The sequence below is a fragment of the Fulvia fulva genome, chromosome 4, assembly GCF_020509005.1.
Source record: "Fulvia fulva chromosome 4, complete sequence".
NCBI lineage: Eukaryota > Fungi > Ascomycota > Dothideomycetes > Mycosphaerellales > Mycosphaerellaceae > Fulvia > Fulvia fulva.
In genome coordinates this window covers 675,257-694,155 of record NC_063015.1, presented here as the reverse complement: position 1 = coordinate 694,155, position 18,899 = coordinate 675,257, and the positions used below count along the sequence as shown (strand labels likewise).

Here is an 18,899-nt window from a genome sequence, read left to right as displayed (position 1 = left end):
CAGAATCTTCACAAGGTAACAGACTTGAAAGAACCCATTCCTATCCCTAAGGATGGCTTTCACCAGTGCAGAGTATGCTCAATAGCAAAGATGAAGAAGTACAAAGGCAAAGTTACAGAGAGAAGACCTGAAAGACTTGCCCTTGTATCTATTGACATATGTGGCCCACTACCAATCTCAAGACTAGGATTCAAATACTGGCTTGAGATTGTTGACAACTTCTCTAGGAAGAAGTGGACCTTTCCTCTTAGGAAAAGAGAAGATGCTCCAGTTGCTCTCCAGAACTGGAAGATCAAAGCAGAGAGGAAATCATCAGCGCAGCTGAAAGCAGTAAGACTTGACAATGCAAAAGAACTTATTGCATTAGTGAAGCAGTGGGAGAAGGATTTGGGGATTGGGCTCGAGCCGACTGAGGCATACAACTCTCTACAGAATGGACCAGTTGAGAGGTCAATACAAACCTCAGAGGACTCTATAAGGGCAATGCTTGAAGAGGCTAAAATGCCGGTTGAATTTTGGCCTAAAGCACTAGAGGCCCAAACTTATATGAGGAACAAACTGCCAAATGGCCCAGATTACGATGGGTTCAAGGTTTCACCAGATGAGGCTTTTGATGGTATCAAACCGACCATCAACCATTTGAAAGTTTGGGGATGCAAAGCTGTTGTCTATATGGACACAAGATCCCAACCTCAATGGGTAAGAAGTGACAAGCTAATGAATAGGGGTAAAGAAGCAGTGTTTATTGGGTATGTTGAAAACACAGCTAAAGCCTGGCTCTTTTGGGAACCAGACATGAGAGCTGTTAAACAACACACACATGCAGACTTCTTTGAGGACCAGCCTGGAGGTGATATGGGTCTCAATGTTCCAACATTGAATCTACCAAGCAGTGCACTAGCTAGGAAGCCCTTAGGAAGGCCGAGGAAGAACGTATCCTTAGGACAATCTACCTACCATTCAGGCGTCCATCAGAGCCCCCCCGAAATAGATCAGCCAATTGAGAGCCCTAAAGTCGCTCAGCCGAGAAAGCTGTTTGTGCAACTTCCCCAGCCTCCGGAGAACGTAGGGGAATTTCAGAAAATCGATCAGCCAATTGAGAGAAGCTCCCTAGATCCCCAGGAAATAGACGTTACTAGGTCACAAGTGACGGTCCCTAAATCATCCCTTGGAAAGAGAAAGGCTGACTATGATGTTGAGGGCTATGACATGAAACAGAAAGCCCCAAGATCCATGGTCCCTAAGCCCGAACTAACCACTGAAGTGGGAGAAGCAATGGACCTCTCAGAGAACCTTGCTGCTTTTCACCAAGCTTTCTTTGCAGCCATGCAATCAGTGGACAGTTCAATACCATGGGATAGCGAATTCCTAGAAGAAGTTGAGGAAATGGCCTTTGTAGCAACTGTAGAAGCCATTGCATACAAGCAAGAGGTCCCAATTCCAAAATCCTACAAGGATGCTGTGAATGACAAGAAATGGGGACATCTTTGGAAGGAAGCAATCCAAAAGGAACTAGATGCTCTACAGAGTAACAACACCTAGGAAAATTCTGTTCCACCAAAAGGAGCAAATCTGGTTACATCAAGATGGGTCTTTGATATTAAGAGAAGCATTAGTGGAGCTATTGAAAAGTTCAAGGCTAGACTAGTTGCAAGGGGCTTCTCACAGAAGTTTGGTGTTGACTTTATGGAGACATTTGCACCTACAGTAAGACAGGACACCCTTAGGGTGTTTATGGCTATTGTGTGTAAGAAGGATCTTCATCTTCACCAAGTGGATGTGAACAATGCATTCACAGAAAGCACCCTCCATGAAGACATCTTCATGTTACCACCACCAGGAGTTGAGCTTCCACCAAACATGGTGTTCAAAATCCTCAAAAGCTTGTATGGACTTAAGCAAGCAGCTAGAGATTGGAATCAACTCTGTGTGTCAAAGCTCAGAGAGATTGGATTCACACAGTCAGAAGTGGATCCATGCCTACTTATCCATAAGAAGAGGGAGATCATAATCCTTATACATGTGGATGACATTCCAATTGCTGCACCAAAGTTGACAGATGTTCTCTGGTTCAAAAGAGAACTTGGCAAGATCTTTAAGATCAAAGATCTAGGTGAACCTGAAAAGATCCTTGGCATGAGAGTCACAAGGGACAGGAAGAGAGGAATCCTGAAACTTGACCAAGGACACTTTGTTAGGGACAGCCTAGCCAAGATGGGAATGAACTATGAGAAGGCAGCACCTACACACTCACCTATGGACAGCTATGAGGCCCTCAAACCTTCAAGCCACATGGATGAGAGGTGTGACAAGGCAGAGTACCAGAGTATTAATGGTACTTGGATGTGGCCAGCAACAATCACAAGGCCAGACATTGCTTTTGCCCTACGAAGGATGAGCTCATTTGTGAGTGACCCATCCACCTACCACATGAAGGCTTTGAAGAAGATCACTAGGTACCTAAGATCATACCCTGATCTAGGACTTCAGTTCTCAAAGTCTGGAAAAGGACACCTTATTGGATACTGTGATTCTGATTATGCAATGGACAAAGCAGACAGAGTCTCAATCCTTGGGTATGTCTTCTTCCTCTGTGGGGCACCAGTTTCTTGGATGAGCAAGAAGCAAAAGTCTGTAGCAACATCCACAATGGAGGCTGAATACATGGCTATGAATGCATGTGCGAAGCAGTCCCAATTCCTAGCTTCACTGCTAAGGGAAATTGATTGTCCAGAGTTAGTGGGAGACTGTTCCTATCAACCAAGAATCACTGGAAACCAGGAGACTGTATCAAATTTGAGACCAGTCCAATTAAGAGGTGACAATCAAGCTGCCCTCACCCTAGTGAAAGATGCACATGTTCATGACAAGTCGAAGCACATTGACATTGCCTATAACGCTGTTAGGAAACTTTGGTGGAGGAGGCTTATTGCTGTTGAGTACACCCCAACCTCTGAGATGGTTGCAGACGGGTTTACAAAACCAAAGACTGGTCCACACTTCCAGAGGTTTGTAAGCCAGCTGAACCTGTCATAAAAAGGTCCAAGTACTATTGACAGGAGGTGAGCAGACTGTAACCTCCCATACGAGATGAGTGGGAGTGTTAAGATGTAGCATCTCAAAGGGAGTCAACAATCAGGAAGTGATCTGGCAGCCTGAGGCATCCACGATGACTCAGCTTGTAGGGAGATACCTTCTCTCCCCTTTAGCTTAGATAGACATCCAACACAATCAACATATTGGTTCCTGGTATATTGCTGCATGCTCGTGCTATTAGTCAGTTGAAGATTGATCTCTTACTCGACTCCGCTGCCATCCACCCGTACCTGTTTAACAATATACGCTATAATAGTGGTTATATAGCTATATCTATAGAAGTAGTATAGTTCTTAGTAAAAGTGGCCCGCTCGGTAGTATAGCCCGCTCGGTAGTGAAGCACGTTAGTATTATAATAGTTATAGTATCTTTTATAAGTACCGTATTAGTAAAGAGCCGCGTTTAGCTATTAGACCCGTAGATAGTAAACAAATCTACGTGCTCTTATTGGCTGAAACGACCCTGTCTAATTAAGTGACGCTAAACTTCCCTTGGAACGCGCTAAAAGCGGATAGCTTTGCGGGCCGGGCGAAGCCCGGCGCGCTTTGCTGTCCGTACGGGGATGAAAATGGAGGTAGAGTCTTGAGTCGCAGCGATGATTGGATTTGTCACTGATTCTGGGAATATTGAGTGCTCGACCGAGCGACGAGTCCTCTCTGCCACGAACGAAAGGCTTCGCGTCTCCCGTGCCTGCTGTCGCATGAGACCAGACTTCGTCTCCTCACCTTAATCGCCTTCGACCGAAGTGAACGCTGACGCCAACATAGGTTCCTGGCGCGAAAGCTGCAACTACCACGGCGACGGCAACTGGCAAGGAAGTCGATGGCAGCACTGGTGCGACTGGAGGTACTAGATGTAGTAACACACGATACTCTCCATTTGTGATCCAAGGCACAGTGGTTGATACACATCAATCTGGCTTCCTCAGCTCATCTCGGTCAATGGTGAACTCGCAGGTATACCCGTCGTTGAGGCCTAGCTTCGTAGCTGCAGTCACTCCTCGCGGTATCTGTTGATGCCATCGAATCTTATTGAACACTAACTAACTCCTCACAAACGCACCCAGTGCCAAACAACTTGATCACAGTACAGCGTGTGATAGGCCAAACCACTGCCTCGGGTCATCTTTCACCCGAGAACGTCTTCGTAACCTCCACTCCTCACCTCTCCACCACCTCACCACCTCTCCCCCCTTCCATCCCCCACATCTCCGCCTCCCCTCCTATCCATCATGGTCGACATAGAAGACACCGGCACTGCCCAAGTCACCTTCACCAAATCCCAAATCACCGCAACATGGACCGCGGCCGAAGATCTTACAATCCTCCAACTCGCCGAGAGAGCTGGCCTGAAGCCGAAGTTCGGCTGCAGGAGTGCTATTTGTGGGACGTGTGAGAGTAAGATTGTGAAGGGACAGGTTTATGGGCCGGAGGGGGATAGGCCGCAGGGTGTGTTTATTTGTCAGAGTCGGCCGGCTACGACGGAGGTTGAGATTGAGATTTGAAGGGTGAAGAAGTTGGGAGTTGGGATGGGAGGAGTGGTGGAGAGGGCGGTGTTGCCTTCAGGGAGAGACGTCTGGGGACCTTTTACGGACGGCGAAAGTGTAGGTTGTGAGATCTTGGTCATGGAGTTCAATACGTCGATCGACCTCTTCACTCGAGCCACCCAGTCCTTTGGATCGTGGATGATGCTTTGCAGGAAAGTCGACAGATTTGAAGAACACGGTATCGCTTTTGCCTCCAACCCGGAAACATACTCTTCCTTCATTCTGGGAACCTGGCGCTTCAACGCTCAACGCCCAACGATTCATACCACACCAAACCAGACAGCAAAGGTACACCCGCTCATCCGCACCCTACCCAACAGATCCCAACATCATCACAATCACCACTCCTCCAACATCTTCTTCCACGAATCCTCCTCGTGCTCATCAGGCTCCTCAGAGTGTGCTTGTCGAACCACGTCATCAGCATTCAGCATCGGACCTCCCGCCAAAGCGATTTGCTTCAACACCTACCCCCAACACTACCCTTCATAGCCCCCCCCCCTCGAACTCTGCATAGCCTCATCAACCCTCTCCCCAACCAAGGATGGCTTCCTAACCGGCTCCTGCTTCCTCCTCACAATCTCAACCTGCGCCCTCCCCACCCCTGTCCCCATCACAGCCGGAAACGCCACCCCCTCCTCATCCTTCACCCCTATCTGGCCGCCTCGAACTCGTCCTCACAGGCGGAACCCAATCCGCACTCTTCTTCGTCTTAGCCGGGCTAGCAGGCGGCGTCGGCGGCAAATTCCTCAGCGCGGGATGTACGTCTGACCCGGGCCGGGACGCAACGATAGCGGCGTGCCGTTTCTTTTCTGGCGCGGCGTGGTAGAGACGGGCGAGGTTTGGGTCGTCGCGGGCTATGATTATCGTTTGGACTTTTTCGTCTTCGCAGTGCCGCCAGCGGGGGTTTGTTGGATGAAGCGCTCATCGCGGGGTTGGGAGAGGGTTATGAGTTCTTCTGTTCTGGGGGTGGGGCGGTGGGTAGTCTGATGATTGGGTTGTTGGTGCCTGGGTATGGATGGGAGTGGACCTTTGGGAGCATTTAGTGGCATGGTCGTTGGGACTCGTGGTTGGCTTGCTGCTCGGCGAGTGGGATTTTGCTGTGCTGTAGATTTGGATCGGTGTTCGTGGTTGAGACTCATGGCTCTTTCCTTTTGCAGTGCTGTAGATTTGGATCGGTGTTCGCGGCTGAGACTCCTGGCTCTTTCCTTTTGCAGTTTGGCTCGCTCATACTTGTGTCTTCTCCGCTCTCTGTCGAGTAAGTCTTCTTCATGTGTTCGTAGGGCATTCTTCTCGCGGAGCAGGGCTGCGCGGTCTCGTTCGTGGTTGATGAGCATGAGGTTGAGCATGGTGTCAATGACTTCGCCGGCGTGCTCGAATTCGAACATGTTGATGATGGCTGTAACGACTGTGTGGTGACCTGATGTCTTGAGTCTGGACCTGCTAGTCAGCTGAAGGAGAATGCGGGTGCCTGGCATGCAGATGCGAAGACAGGGAGCCTGGTAGGGAGGTATAAAGTGTGTTGCTGAAAATGGAAGGGAGAACATGGGTTGGAGATGGGTTGTGTTCGGGGAGAGGGAAAGTGTACTATAAAGGGCCGATGTGTGGGCTATAGGGTCGAAAGAAGGAAGAGAGTGCAAAACAGAACAGCACAACTTTTGCGAAATGGGTATCAACTGGTATTCATTCGTTGCTCCAGCCAGCAGCCTCATCGATGCTTTTCTGACCAACCGAACGCCTTGCCAAATGATACATGCTCCCGAGTATCGTCACTCCTCGTGCGCTACGATGGGGGTGAGCATTTACTCGTCATCCTCGTCCTCTTCCTCCTGCTCGAGGGTGGTCTGGGCAATACGGTCCAAATCACGCTGGCCGGACTGAGTGATGCGACGGCCACCCTTCTCCTCGTCGGTCTCAAGGACACCGATCTTCTCGAGGGCCTGGCAGACCTTGCGGTCAACGGCGCCGGATGCGTCGACGTGGTGAGATGGGCGCGAGCCACGGTTCTTGGTGCCACCGTGGGCCTTGCGCAGACGGCCGACACCGACGGTCTTGCGGACGTAGATGTGGCGGGCGACAGAGGCGGCGCGGACGTAGAACCTGACGCATATGAGCGAGTGATGTGACATGCGCAAGCGAATGTGTATGTTCTTACCAGTCCTGGCTCTGTGGTGGCAGCTCCTTGGCGTGGGAGAGCTTGACAGTGTCGGACCAACCTGTAGACCATCGTGTCAGCAATTGACACTTCATAGTCCCTCGTTCCACACGAGATTCAAGTTTCTCAATGCCATTGTGCATTTCATATTGTGTATGTGTATGTCTTTCCTCCATCTTTCTTCCTGGTATGGTGCTCACGGACCTGGGATTGGGAGCTTTCCCTGACGCTTCAAGAAGGCGGCGTAGGCGTCGATGAACTTGTCGGCTGGGACATCGCGGACGGAGACACCAGGCATGATGGCGGTATTGGCGGGTGGTGGTAGGAGTGGGTGAGGTGGAGGTGGTGGTGTTGACGATGGAGCCTTTGCGCGGTGTGACGAACAACCGGGATCAATTTGATCGCACAGTGAGAATTGTGAGGTTCCGCCGGGAAGGTCCGCCGGCAAAATCTTGGCACGGCGTCACATGATCGGAGTATCTTCGGCGTTTGAGCGTGGTCGCGCCTTCTTTATCAAGTTTCTGGACAGCAACATTCACCTTCGTTCGCCTTCGTGTAGCAAGACAGCGCGTCACCCACCGATCCTTGCACGACAGATGTTCCAAGCTGCCAATTGACACTCCAGACAATCTCGCTACTCCCCGCAGCACCGTATCACCCAGCGCGTTGAGCATCATGCCGTCGTTTGCTGGACTCGTCGACCGATAGGATCGCTTGACATCACCCAACAACTGGCTCCGCATGGCTGAACACCTCTACGCCAAGCTGCCACTTGAGAGGCTTCCTGTACGACTGCAACGCCTGCTGCAGACACCAGTACCGAGGTCGTGGATCCTGCCAGCAACACTTACATGGTTACTCGGCTTGGCACCACTCGCTTGGTTCGTGTATAAGAGAACCTCACGTGGCGTCAGCAAGAAGAAAGACGGTATGTATCGGTCAATGTATACTAACGATGCCAACGAGCTAACACTCGACGAAGCGACTACCACCGACCCGGGCCTGCTGGTCAAGGGCACACGCTTCGAGCAGTACCAGACACCATCTGGTCATGTTTACCCGAAGATACGCACATTCTACCATGAACATCAAAAGAAAGCGAACCTGCCAGCTGATCTTCCACTACTAGTCTTCATGCATGGGCTTGGGGGTTCAGCTGCTCAATTCGCACCACTCTTAACATCACTCGTCAACATCGCACCATGTCTGGCAATCGACCTGCCTGGATGCGGTCGGTCGGAGTTCTTGCCGAAGGAGAATGAAGCATACACTACCACTGCTCTCGCAGAGCTTCTGTTCGCAGCCATCGATCGTTTCCGTAACAAGGATTGTAATCAGAAGGTCGTACTCGTTGGGCACAGCATGGGTTGTTCAATCTCTGCACTTCTCGCTTCAAATACATCACCACTTGCACATTTGTGCTCCGAGCATGTTCTCGGCATGATAGCACTTTGTCCACGTTCGTCCACCATCACTAAGCACGAACTTCAGAACATCCAGTATTTAAACTGGATCTGGTCGCCACTCTTCGACCTCGTTCGACTACACGACCGCCGAGGTGGCGTTGATAGTAGGAGTGTTTTGCGAGTTGTTGGCGAGCATGCTGACTCTGAAACCAAGCGACTTCAGTTGCGATTCAACGAACAGTCCAGCTCAGCGGTGTTCCAGAAAGTATTACTCGGAATCTATTTGCAGGAGAAGAAGACTGCAGAGAAAGGAGAAGAGTCGTTACTTGGTAAGAGGGTCTGGAGTGGCATGAAGGTACCTTTGTTCCTGGTGGCTGCGAAGAAAGATGCACTCGCGCCGCCGGAGAACGTGGAGCTCATCACAGACTGGCTGACGGAAGAGACGAAGAGACAAGACAGTGCTGGTGGCCAACAAGACTATGCCGATACTGAGAACGAAGACCCCATGAAGGATGCTCATCTGCCAGGAGATAAAGCGGTGGAAGACAGTGCCGACATCGAAGAGGTTGCTCCCGATCAGCTCGGAGACTTACAAGAATCACAGCAACCAAAGCAGACTTCGATCATACCTGCCGTAGCGGGCGATGTCGATCTTGCTGCCAGAAGACTCAGCAGTAACAAGCATGAGCAACCGTATCTGACAACAGAGAGCCACACCATTGAGGAAGCACAGACAGAATCAAAGCACGCGTTTGCGCTTAAGACGACCGTCTTTCCGCAATCTTCCCATGGTTTGCTATACGCATCAAAGGATGTTCGGATCCTTGCGTCCCTTATAGAGGGGTTCTTGGCTAAGTACGTCGACGAACGCCTCGCTCCGTCCTGGCAACTGCGACACCTCATGTCTACCGACAAATGGGACGTCAAGAACTTGGCCAAATGGCAGAAAGTCCAGAACTGCTCAGAACCCATCGGCGGTGTCTTTCGTGCCATGAAGACGATGCGAGAAATCGACGAGGCTCACAACCCACGCGAGTTTGTCAAGAAGTACAGCTACAGGATTCGCCCGGATGGTGTGGCTATGGTAATCGACATCAGCCACGACACGCCTGTCTACGACAAGAAGGGTCTGGAAGACAATGGAGTGGAGTACCACAAATTCCCAACAGTATCGAAGGAGCCGCCGACTGAAGACGAGGTGGAGCAGTTCGTCGGGCTTGTCGACAGTTTACGCGCATCGCCCAAAATTGCTGGAGCTGGGTCTGACACCCAGCCGACTGTTGGAGTACACTGCCACTACGGTTTTAATCGAACTGGTTACTTTATTTGCTGCTACCTGGTCGAGCGCGTGGGCTGGAAGCTGGAAGCAGCACTCAAGGAATTCGCGGAGAAGAGAGCGCCTGGAATTAAGCACGATTGGTTTATCAATACCCTTTACGCGAGATATGAAGCGCGTATTGAGCGGCGCGGTACTATTGTAGGATGAATAGAGACATGACGGTACAACGACACGGCCGTTGATTTGGACATTGGCATGTTGTGTGAGCTGCAGGAGCCCTATCATTGACCCATAACGGGAAGGCTCGGGGGAACCATAGGCGGAATCCTCTTCTCCACATGAGCTTCACACAACGTCAGATTGCTCGAGCTGTGGAGCTCTCTGATGCAGCTCGGGTAGGCATCCATCGTTCGGCACGACTTACTGTCCATTGCGGTGGAACTAAGGGCGAAGCTTCGATGATTCCAAAGTGCTAAGCTTGGCTACATATGAGGATTGCCTGTGCTACCCGCAGACTGACAAATTCACAGACGAAACTTGAGACTTCATTGTCGCAACGAATTCCGCATCAACATCTTGGCCCCAGCAAAGATCGATCACTATGTCCAACGAACTTATCCTCTACGACCTGCCTAGCAAAGGACGCTGTCGGTCTTGGTCTGCAAATGTTTGGAAGAGTAAGTCACACGATGCTCGCCTGAAGCATTGCCTCAACAGCAGTGCTTACACAAGTCCATAGCTCGCCTCGTCCTGAATTACAAGAACATTTCTTACAAGACGCAATGGGTCCCTTTTCCAGAAGTTCGAGACACTGTCGCTGCAACGTAAGATCCCCTCCTTCCCCATCTTTCAGTCCCTCTAACACCCCCTCCCAGCGGCGTATCCCCCAACGGCGAGAAAGCCTGGACAGAATACAGCGTTCCTCTTATCAAATTCCCCGACGGTACCTACCTCATGGACTCCGCCAACATCGCCCCAGCCCTCGAGAAACTCCATCCCTCCCCACCACTGCATCTTGATCTGAAGATCCACGAGGAGCTGATGCCGGCGTTTGGACAGGCAATCATGCCCCTTGTGCCAAGTGTGGCGATGCCCGAGATTGCGAGGAGTGTCATTCTAGAGTGTGATCGAGAGTGGTTCTACGCTGATCGCGAGCGCAAACTTGGCGCATCACTCGATGAACTCGAGCGAACGAACGGTGGAGATCAAGCGTGGGAGAAGGCAAGGCCTGGGTTCGAGGGGATTCGGGAGGTGTTGAAGAAGTATAAGAGGGTAGGTCGACTTCCCTAACGTCAATGCTCACACTATCGATACTAACATCCTTCGTCTCAGGACGAAGGCCCCTTCATCCTCGGCAGCGAGCCCAGTTATGGCGATTTCATGCTCGTCGCAGGGATCCATATGTTCAGTCAGTTCCCAAAGGAGAAGTACGAGAAATTTCTGAGCATGTGTGAGCCGGAGTTGGGGAATCTTTATGAGGCTAGTAAGCAGTGGATCCAGAGGGATGATTGAAGTTCGAGATGGTGTGTGGCTGGGGCTGGTAACAAGGTTGATTGTCGTCGAGCGCTTCGATGTACTATTGAGGCAAAGGGCTTTGCTTGAGCACGCTGATGCGTCGCTAAGTAGCGAGACCGTTTTGATGCAGTCGAGCTGTGGAGATGATTGTGTTGATTGGCAGATGACTTGCCGAGAGGCTTGAAAGCCACCAACCAACGGGTCATAGATATGGATGTCCCTATCACGACTCTGTGGTCTCGATGAACGATATTGAAAGGAAGAGTATGCTGTTATGGTGGACGTCCTTACACACGAGAAGTCGCGAGGTCATGATTTGTACCTTGCAGGCAGGGGAAGAACATTCAACCGCCGACCCTCACCCATCGCTCTTCCTCCAACACACTCTTTCCTCTCATCACCCCAATGTAAACCGCACAGCGTCCCTCCCACACCATGTCCTCCCCCAATCCCAGCGGTAACTCCGACCCTCGCGACCCTGTAACCATCGTCACAACCTGCCGCCGCTACATCCGCTACATCGTCTACGACCAGTTCCCCTCCTTCCTCGGCACAGTGTCTGAACTACCGGCGAAGACGGTGCAGCGTTGGGCACAGCGGGATAGAAGCTGGGACGCGAGGCAGGGCGCGATTGGGAATCCGGTTAGAGGGTGGATCGATCCTGGGTTGGCGGATGGGATTGATGAGAGGAGGGTTGGGTATGAGGGGTTCTTGGAGAGGAAGAGGAGGGGGGAGGTGATAGGGGTGGATGCGAAAGATAAGGAGTCGAGTGAGTGAAAGTCATAGGACGTCGTCATGACCGAGATGTGAGCCGGCTCGGGGCTGCGTTGCTATGCAATGGATGGTATGGAGAGGTACGGTCAAAATCGGGAGGAGGCACCCACCTGTCACAACTTGAGCTTGGAAACTATTGGAACAGCACTTGGATAACTTGGAAATGGCTCTACGACTTCATTCGACGTGTCAAGCGACCAGGATGTTTTCATTGCAATGGCTAAACCAACAAGATCTCATCTACACCTCGTCTTCAAAACGGCTAGCCAGACAATATTTTTACCCAAACACGAAGCTGCTCCATCGCACTATTCAGGCGACGTCTGTCATCCGATCTATCGATCCCTCACTTCCTCGCAACCTCAATACGATCCCCCTCATCACCCCTCGCCCCATTAACGGCAGGCGGCACCTTCCCACTCCCAACCCCACCACCTCCCTCCCACCTACTCGCCGCAATCCTATCCCGAATAACCTTACTAGCCTCCGGATCCACATACTCCGTACAATCAACAATCTTCTCCCCGCTCTGGTCCATCTTCATAAAGAAGACAATATCATTACACACCTTTTCCCCTCCATTCGGGAGCATCCAGAAATCCGCCCTGGCCACTACACTCCTCCGTCTCGTATCGACGAACAAGTCCTGGATGAGGATCGCCCAGGTGGAGAGGTTGGCGGACATGGTCTTGATGTGGGATAGGAAGCCGTCGATATCTTTGGCTTCGCGTAGCACGGGGGAGGAGCGAGCGAAGAGTTTGGGCGCCCATTCGATGCGGAAGTGGGGCGCTGCGTAGCTGCGGATAAGATCGTAGTCGGGGTTGTTATCGCGAGGGGTGGCGGCGTTGGTGGATTCTATGAAGCCTTTGGCTGTGGTTGCGAGTTGGTCGTAGAGGTCGTCTATTGAGGGTGTCATGGTTTTGTGGTAGTGGTAGATTGGAGCGTCGAGGACACGGCCGGGCTTGTTCTGGCGTGGGATTTGGGAGGTGCGGGATGAGTTGGTCGTTGTTGAGCTGTAAGGTTGCGGCACGGATGGGACAGGAGGTGTTGCGGTGCTGGCGCTGCTGGATGTGGATTTTCGGCGGAGGGAGAGGCGTGAGGAGGCTCGGTGAAGCATTGAGGGCGATGCCATGGCTCAAATGAGCTTTTGGGTCATTGTTTCGGATGACGGTGTGCGCTGGATGGTTGAGGCCGTTGATGCACGTTGCGATTCAGGGTAACGCTTGCGTTGAAGGACGCATGGCCGGTGGGATGCGGGTGTGCGCCGTGCTGAGAATTGGGTTCGGATTTTTGCAGGCATAGTAGCTGTTGTAATGTGGATGGATCATGGTATGGGATTGAGTTTCGGCCTGCATGAGACTTTAGGGAGGCTCAATTAGGGTTTCTTCCAGCTTTCGAGATGCAAGTCCGGACTGTGGCGCGGGCATAATACCGTAGTCTCAATGGAAAGTTGAACAGAATAGTAGGTCACTCAGTGGCAGAGCCTGTTAGTTGAAATAATGGCAGAAGCGCTTCGCGGCGATTTGATGCATTCTATTCCTATGCTTCACGCTATGTTAATCAATTCACCCCCAGATTTGCATATGCAAGGACTGGCTCTACTCCTCCACAGATACCATGCCGCGATTATGTCCACAGTACTGGAGCCTCCCACTCACATGCTCCAACACCATCTGCCAAATCGGATCATCACTGTAGTCAATGTCGAGCCGCGGTGTAATTTCCAACCTCTCCAGCCCCGAGCATGCATCCAGCAACGAGAACATAGCAACGATGTCAAACTCGCAGCACGCGCGGAAGTGAACATGCGTGATGTTGTGTAGCTTTTCACAGGGCTTTCGCCACTGTGCTACTGGAACGTCATTTGGCCTTGTCGTGTTGGGAATGGTAGGTGGAAACGCCATGGGATGACCGCGCGCTCCAACGCGAGTTGCCGTGAGGTGAGTAACGTTTGGTAGAGCCAGTGTCTTGTGCATAGCTAGGATTGGGACGACTTTGTGCGACTCGTGATGTCTGCCCATTTCTTCTGCTCGGATGTGTATGCTTGTAAGAGAGTGATATGCCTCGTGGTAAAGTGGTGCAACGAGCATGGTATCGCACAGCAGGCTCTGGTGGAAGTCTTCGCCGCAGTAGATGTCCAGCGTCTTGATGTTCCAGCACATGATGAAAAGGAGAGAGAGAAGTGCGTCCTCGGGGCACCGATCTGGGTGGAGGTGGGTGGTGATGATTCTGCAGATGGGGCCATTGAAGGCCCGAGAGGGAGTTTTTCCATGTATCGGCAGTGCTTGCCGTACGATATCGATGAGTTGTGGCAGCTTTGCGGTGTATAGATCGTTTGTTGACCTCGCTGGTGCGATAGGTGGTCGTCGGTGGTGACCTGATCGTCGGTGGCGACTCGACTTTTGTGCCCAAGTCGGCAGTAGGCGTTGATGTGTCTCTATCACGAGATGTGCTACTCCTTCGGCGCGGCCTGGTCGGGAGATAAGAGCTGTAGCGAATTGGCGAGGATCGGCAAGGCTCTGGCCTGGAGATTGGCTGTATAGAAGTGGTTCGACGATACGGTTGCTGGATGAAGGAGTCAGTGATACTCGACAGGTCAAATGGATGCACGACCTACAGCGCCTTCGAGACCAGTGCCGAGCTCGCTAGAGTCTTTAACAGCGCCTTGACCTCGACAGTGTGCTGGTCGGCCGACTCTTCGCTCCATTGACGGCGTTCGGCGATCTCTTCTGCTGTTGGTAGCTTGAACTCCTCCAGGACGAGAGCAACGATGTCTTCGGGGACCTGATAGTTCATGGTGGCGATGAGTCGTGAAGGCGATTGTCGTAGTAAGAGCGAGCAAATGATGGCAGCGTGCAGTGTTGTTGTGTGTGGTGTTGTCAGTAGGTGTCAAAGCAAAGCACGCGTTCTGCAAATTCAGCTCATCACTCCCGGATCTGCCATCGATTCAAGACCGTCGGATACCTACCTCTTCACTAAGCGAAATTCTTGCCCGTGTCCTCGCCACTACTCTCATTCTCGAAGGACTTGCTAGATTTTGGGTCCACTGCTCTGCGCGTCTACACGATCATCGTCGATACATCTGCAGGCCAGCCATTGCGATTGTGCAGAGCGTCGGCACAGTTTCTGTCGAAGTAGTCTTTTGTATGGGCTTTTCTGCAACCTCGACGCAAGTCTAATCCTCGCGGGCGATGTTTGCAGTATGCTCGTGATCCGGCCTTCATCTTGGCCACAGAGAGGCATCACAGAATCTGAAGGACAGGTGCGAACGTGCAAGGCTGGTGGCATCTCATATCGACACCATCAAACGACGATGATGGGACCAACGAACGACGCAGAGATGATGTCGCTGATAGAGCAGAGGGAGCGAGAGAGCGAGAACCGGCAGAACCTGTCGACATTCACGTCTCCGCGTTCGATGAGATCGACAAGCATCGACAAATGCTGTGCTGCATGTACCAAGGACACATCAAGGCACCGCCACTGGCATGCCAGGGAAAACTGCGTTCATCTCTGCTCTGCAAGCACTACTTCACACTGTATCATCATGAACTGAGTTGCGCTGCAAGTGTGTCGGGAACAAGAGGACAACATTTCCAAGCATCGCCAGATCTCGGCTGGACGTGCCGCCGACCGTCGCGTCGCGTCCGACATCATCATCCTCAACTTCGATGGGCAACATGGCTCAGACGACATATGATCTGCCGGACGAACTCCTTGCTACAATCTTCGGACACCTCCAGCTCCCGCTGCCTATCGTCGACCTCAACCGAGAGGACGACTTCGACCGTACCCATGGCCTTCCAAACCGACTCGGCTACACGCCCGAGCAGCGGCGGGCCCTGAGCTCGAACTTCAAGACCCTATGCAGACTATCCGTTGTCTCGAAATCTTTCAACAGCGTTGCAGAATCAATTCTGTACAGAACGGATCCCGGTCAGGATCTTGTCGATCCAGATCTGTTCCTAGCGGCGCTCGCTGCTCGTCCACACCGCACAAAATTCGTTCGGCGTGTGCTCCTGGGACAAGACATCTTTGGCCATGATCTGCGCTGGCGGGACTGGTACAGCATTCGTCGAAGCCTGCTTCATGAACCACGCAACGAGGATCTGCAAGAGCTTGGGCAAGGCACAAACGAAGATGTAGACCCCCGGCCATGGCCGGAGCTTGAAGATTTGAACATCATTCGCAGGCGGGGCGCAGAGGCACGTCAAGAGGTGGCTTTGAAGCGAGGACATTATGGGCACTTCCGCGACGCCTGGACAGCGGACGACTATAAGAGCATTGCCAAGACCATCCTTCATCCTCGGAGCCCATAACTTCTTGAGAAAGCAGCGGAATCCCTGGGGATCGCTGACCGTCGTGCTGGCTATGATACTGGCATGCCCGAAGATATCCAATCTGAGTATCGATGACTTCCCTGAGATCGATCCCAACTGGGTACCTAGCGACACGGGGCAACACATTGTGCATCTCGACGTACAAGAGGACCCTGCTCTATGCTGAAGCATTTGTCTCTCGCCCACCCAACTCTGCATTCTCCTGGACCACCCCTTGGTCAAATCGCCCGGCATTGGCAGGGCTTTTCGATGGAACGCCTGTCTCTCCATGCTTACAATGTCAGAGGTTCTCGTTTTGGCCAGCCGACCTCACAGCTCGGTTCAATCACAGCCTTGCAGCTCACAAGATGCCCAGTCGACAGGCTGGGCATCCATACCATCTTCAATTGCTGTCCCAGATTGACAAGCCTCAGCATTGTCTCGCCAGAACAGCCGTACACTACAATATCCATGACAGAGATCGGTCACGCCCTCCGGGATCGCGGACGGAGCCTCACAGACCTCGCAGTGGCCTGGCTTGACTGGTCAGCAACTTCATGGCCATACTGGCGTATGTCTGAAGACGACAAGTATTCATCGACGGAGTGGGATGAGGATCCGCCCATGCCCGTTGAAGGACTTGGCAGCCTGCAAGAACTTTCAAACCTGCGCGTGCTCACGATTACGATGTGGGAGCTGCTTGGCGTTGATATCGTGATGGACGCGAGAACGGATGGAAGACACCTCATTGATCTGCTTCCCTCCAACTTGAGGAAGCTGACGATTCCCGGGTGCAATAAGGACAATCCTGGGAAAATATGTGCTGCAACGAACAGAAATCTCCGGGACCTAGTGCGAAGCGAACGATTTACAAGTCTCCAGACTGTGGTGGCAGATATGCCTAGGGAGTATGCTTGTGATGTTGGACCTGATTGGAAGCATGCTATTGGAAACTTGGACAAACGTCTCGCCTCTGGCTATACCCATGTGCGGCACATGTACTGGCGCACTGGCTCATCATCAAGCCAAGGCAGGATATATGAGCTTTGAGACTGGACGTCTCAGACATGTTGCAAGACACCCTCGACTGATCGTTATGGAACTCAGCCACGGTACGAGACAGGTTCAGGTGAGTCACAGGTATGTGCATCCAGTGGGCCCGTTGTCGAAGATGGTCTATATGTTTATCGCGCGCGCCCTTCATCGCTGTGCAAAAGATTACAATACCCACAATATGGGCTCATACCACGGCGCCACGGCAGTAAGACGCACATCAACATCATCTAAGCCAACGCTTCGGGAAACCATAGCCCGCAGCAAAGCCACCGAACAGTATGGCAGGCACAGATCCAGATCTGCCATCATCACCACCCTAAAGACTCGATCGAGCTATACCCTTGGGCAACGACTTCACGCCACGACTACCCTCCGGAACTTGCGATCTAGCTCCAAGCTCCGCTTCGAAAGACGAGGGCATGTCGCAACGGACCCTGTGCGGAAGGCTATCTCGTCTTTTCGCAAGGGCAAGCTGCGCTGGAACAAGAAGCAGCTGGCGGCCCTGAAGCATTGGCACGAGTGGCTACCTCAGTGGCACCAGCGCCACCAGCAGCTGCCTTACATGCAAGAAGGACTTCGACTACTTGGCGAAGTGTTCTTTTTGGGACGATTGAGTCGATGCAACTTCGACTGGCAAGACGACTTGTACAAGGACGAGCGCCGCTATGGTATGACATGCTCCCCGGACAGTGGTTCCAGGAATTGGATTTCTATCAGAGTCGATCCTAAAGCTCGCTATAGCGAACGAACCAGCACAAGAGACTCCGTGATCATGACAATACTACACGAACTGGCACACGGCTTTCCAGACATCTGGGCGTGCGACGGGTCCAAGTGCAAGATCGCGAGTTGCAGAATCATACATGCCAGGGGCATCGGCTCAACAGGGCATGGCTATCTTTGGGTCCAGCTCGTCTCGCACATGTACGCGGTCGTCCAGAGGGTTTTCAACATCAACACTGTTGACGCTGCTAGTCACACTCTGAGCGGCATGATCTGTGAGTGGATGGAAATCGGGTACGTGCCAGACTGGCGCCATTTACGCGGTTGTCATCGACGCTTTCGATCCCACATTGCTGGTATCATCAGAGAGTACAAGGACAAAGCTTGGGCCCCATCTCCCGCCATCGAGGAGGAGGAAGGCTAATCATATGCCGTGAGACGAACTTGAAGAGAGGCCACCATGGCTGTAGGATCGTGGGAAGGTCGGAGGTAGGTACCAAGGATGGCAATATGTAAGTATGCTTTGACATAGCTCCTTGTCTTTTGCTCTGCCTACACCCGACTCTCTTCCATAAAAGGTCACAACTCAACGCGATAGCTGCAGCTCAGCGTCTCCGAAGGACATCCGCTATGCACAGATCGTGCGACAGCTGATGTACCGCAAGGTGAAGCGCAAGGTAAAGCTGCTGAATACAATAGCATCAGGGCGTGCATGGCACCTGAAGCCCATGCAGCAATGTGAGAGCCACCAAAGCGATTCGAGCGTTGCAGCGTTTGTCGTCCAACGGCTTCCGCTGCACAGACCATGATCACTGCCTCCAAAACGGAGCATCCATTGGCTATCCTACGTTCAAGTGAAGAAAGGCGTGCTTTGGCGTTTCAGATCCTAGCACCCTCACGCGCACCGTAGTATTAAAGCAAATTCTTCAGCAGAATAGCCTGACTCAACAGCACGACAACACGACAACACAACGCGCACACCACTACCATCCACAACACCACCACCACCACCACCACCACCACCACCACA

At 52.2% G+C, this 18,899-nt stretch overlaps 10 protein-coding genes across 10 annotated transcripts; 6 read left to right on the top strand and 4 right to left on the bottom strand.

Annotated features, from left to right (window-relative positions):
* Positions 1-4,327: 4,327 nt before the first annotated feature.
* On the top strand, positions 4,328-4,600 carry CLAFUR5_04033 (uncharacterized protein; the record flags this gene model as incomplete). Its single annotated transcript, XM_047903181.1, has 1 exon — positions 4,328-4,600. The coding sequence occupies one exon, from the start codon at positions 4,328-4,330 to the stop codon at positions 4,598-4,600; it is 273 nt and encodes a 90-aa protein (XP_047761211.1).
* A 905-nt stretch (positions 4,601-5,505) lies between these two features.
* CLAFUR5_04032 (uncharacterized protein) lies at positions 5,506-6,030 on the bottom strand (the record flags this gene model as incomplete). Its single annotated transcript, XM_047903180.1, has 1 exon — positions 5,506-6,030. One exon carries the CDS (start codon positions 6,028-6,030, stop codon positions 5,506-5,508), a length of 525 nt encoding a protein of 174 aa, XP_047760967.1.
* A 414-nt stretch (positions 6,031-6,444) lies between these two features.
* On the bottom strand, positions 6,445-7,095 carry CLAFUR5_04031 (40S ribosomal protein S19; the record flags this gene model as incomplete). Its single annotated transcript, XM_047903179.1, has 3 exons — positions 6,445-6,742; positions 6,798-6,858; positions 7,002-7,095. 3 exons carry the CDS (start codon positions 7,093-7,095, stop codon positions 6,445-6,447), a joined length of 453 nt encoding a protein of 150 aa, XP_047760968.1.
* A 443-nt stretch (positions 7,096-7,538) lies between these two features.
* CLAFUR5_04030 (mRNA-capping enzyme) lies at positions 7,539-9,689 on the top strand (the record flags this gene model as incomplete). The annotated part of the gene is made up of 2 exons (XM_047903178.1): positions 7,539-7,725; positions 7,780-9,689. The coding sequence occupies 2 exons, from the start codon at positions 7,539-7,541 to the stop codon at positions 9,687-9,689; spliced, it is 2,097 nt and encodes a 698-aa protein (XP_047760969.1).
* A 394-nt stretch (positions 9,690-10,083) lies between these two features.
* Positions 10,084-10,994, top strand: CLAFUR5_04029 (Glutathione S-transferase-like protein ustS; the record flags this gene model as incomplete). Its single annotated transcript, XM_047903177.1, has 4 exons — positions 10,084-10,159; positions 10,222-10,306; positions 10,358-10,754; positions 10,815-10,994. The coding sequence occupies 4 exons, from the start codon at positions 10,084-10,086 to the stop codon at positions 10,992-10,994; spliced, it is 738 nt and encodes a 245-aa protein (XP_047760240.1).
* Positions 10,995-11,432: 438 nt separating this feature from the next.
* On the top strand, positions 11,433-11,774 carry CLAFUR5_04028 (uncharacterized protein; the record flags this gene model as incomplete). Its single annotated transcript, XM_047903176.1, has 1 exon — positions 11,433-11,774. The coding sequence occupies one exon, from the start codon at positions 11,433-11,435 to the stop codon at positions 11,772-11,774; it is 342 nt and encodes a 113-aa protein (XP_047760239.1).
* A 343-nt stretch (positions 11,775-12,117) lies between these two features.
* On the bottom strand, positions 12,118-12,903 carry CLAFUR5_04027 (uncharacterized protein; the record flags this gene model as incomplete). The annotated part of the gene is made up of 1 exon (XM_047903175.1): positions 12,118-12,903. One exon carries the CDS (start codon positions 12,901-12,903, stop codon positions 12,118-12,120), a length of 786 nt encoding a protein of 261 aa, XP_047760244.1.
* A 466-nt stretch (positions 12,904-13,369) lies between these two features.
* On the bottom strand, positions 13,370-14,567 carry CLAFUR5_04026 (uncharacterized protein; the record flags this gene model as incomplete). The annotated part of the gene is made up of 2 exons (XM_047903174.1): positions 13,370-14,336; positions 14,389-14,567. The coding sequence occupies 2 exons, from the start codon at positions 14,565-14,567 to the stop codon at positions 13,370-13,372; spliced, it is 1,146 nt and encodes a 381-aa protein (XP_047760243.1).
* An 875-nt stretch (positions 14,568-15,442) lies between these two features.
* Positions 15,443-16,090, top strand: CLAFUR5_04025 (uncharacterized protein; the record flags this gene model as incomplete). The annotated part of the gene is made up of 1 exon (XM_047903173.1): positions 15,443-16,090. The coding sequence occupies one exon, from the start codon at positions 15,443-15,445 to the stop codon at positions 16,088-16,090; it is 648 nt and encodes a 215-aa protein (XP_047760242.1).
* A 1,234-nt stretch (positions 16,091-17,324) lies between these two features.
* Positions 17,325-18,293, top strand: CLAFUR5_04024 (uncharacterized protein; the record flags this gene model as incomplete). Its single annotated transcript, XM_047903172.1, has 1 exon — positions 17,325-18,293. The coding sequence occupies one exon, from the start codon at positions 17,325-17,327 to the stop codon at positions 18,291-18,293; it is 969 nt and encodes a 322-aa protein (XP_047760241.1).
* Positions 18,294-18,899: the final 606 nt, after the last annotated feature.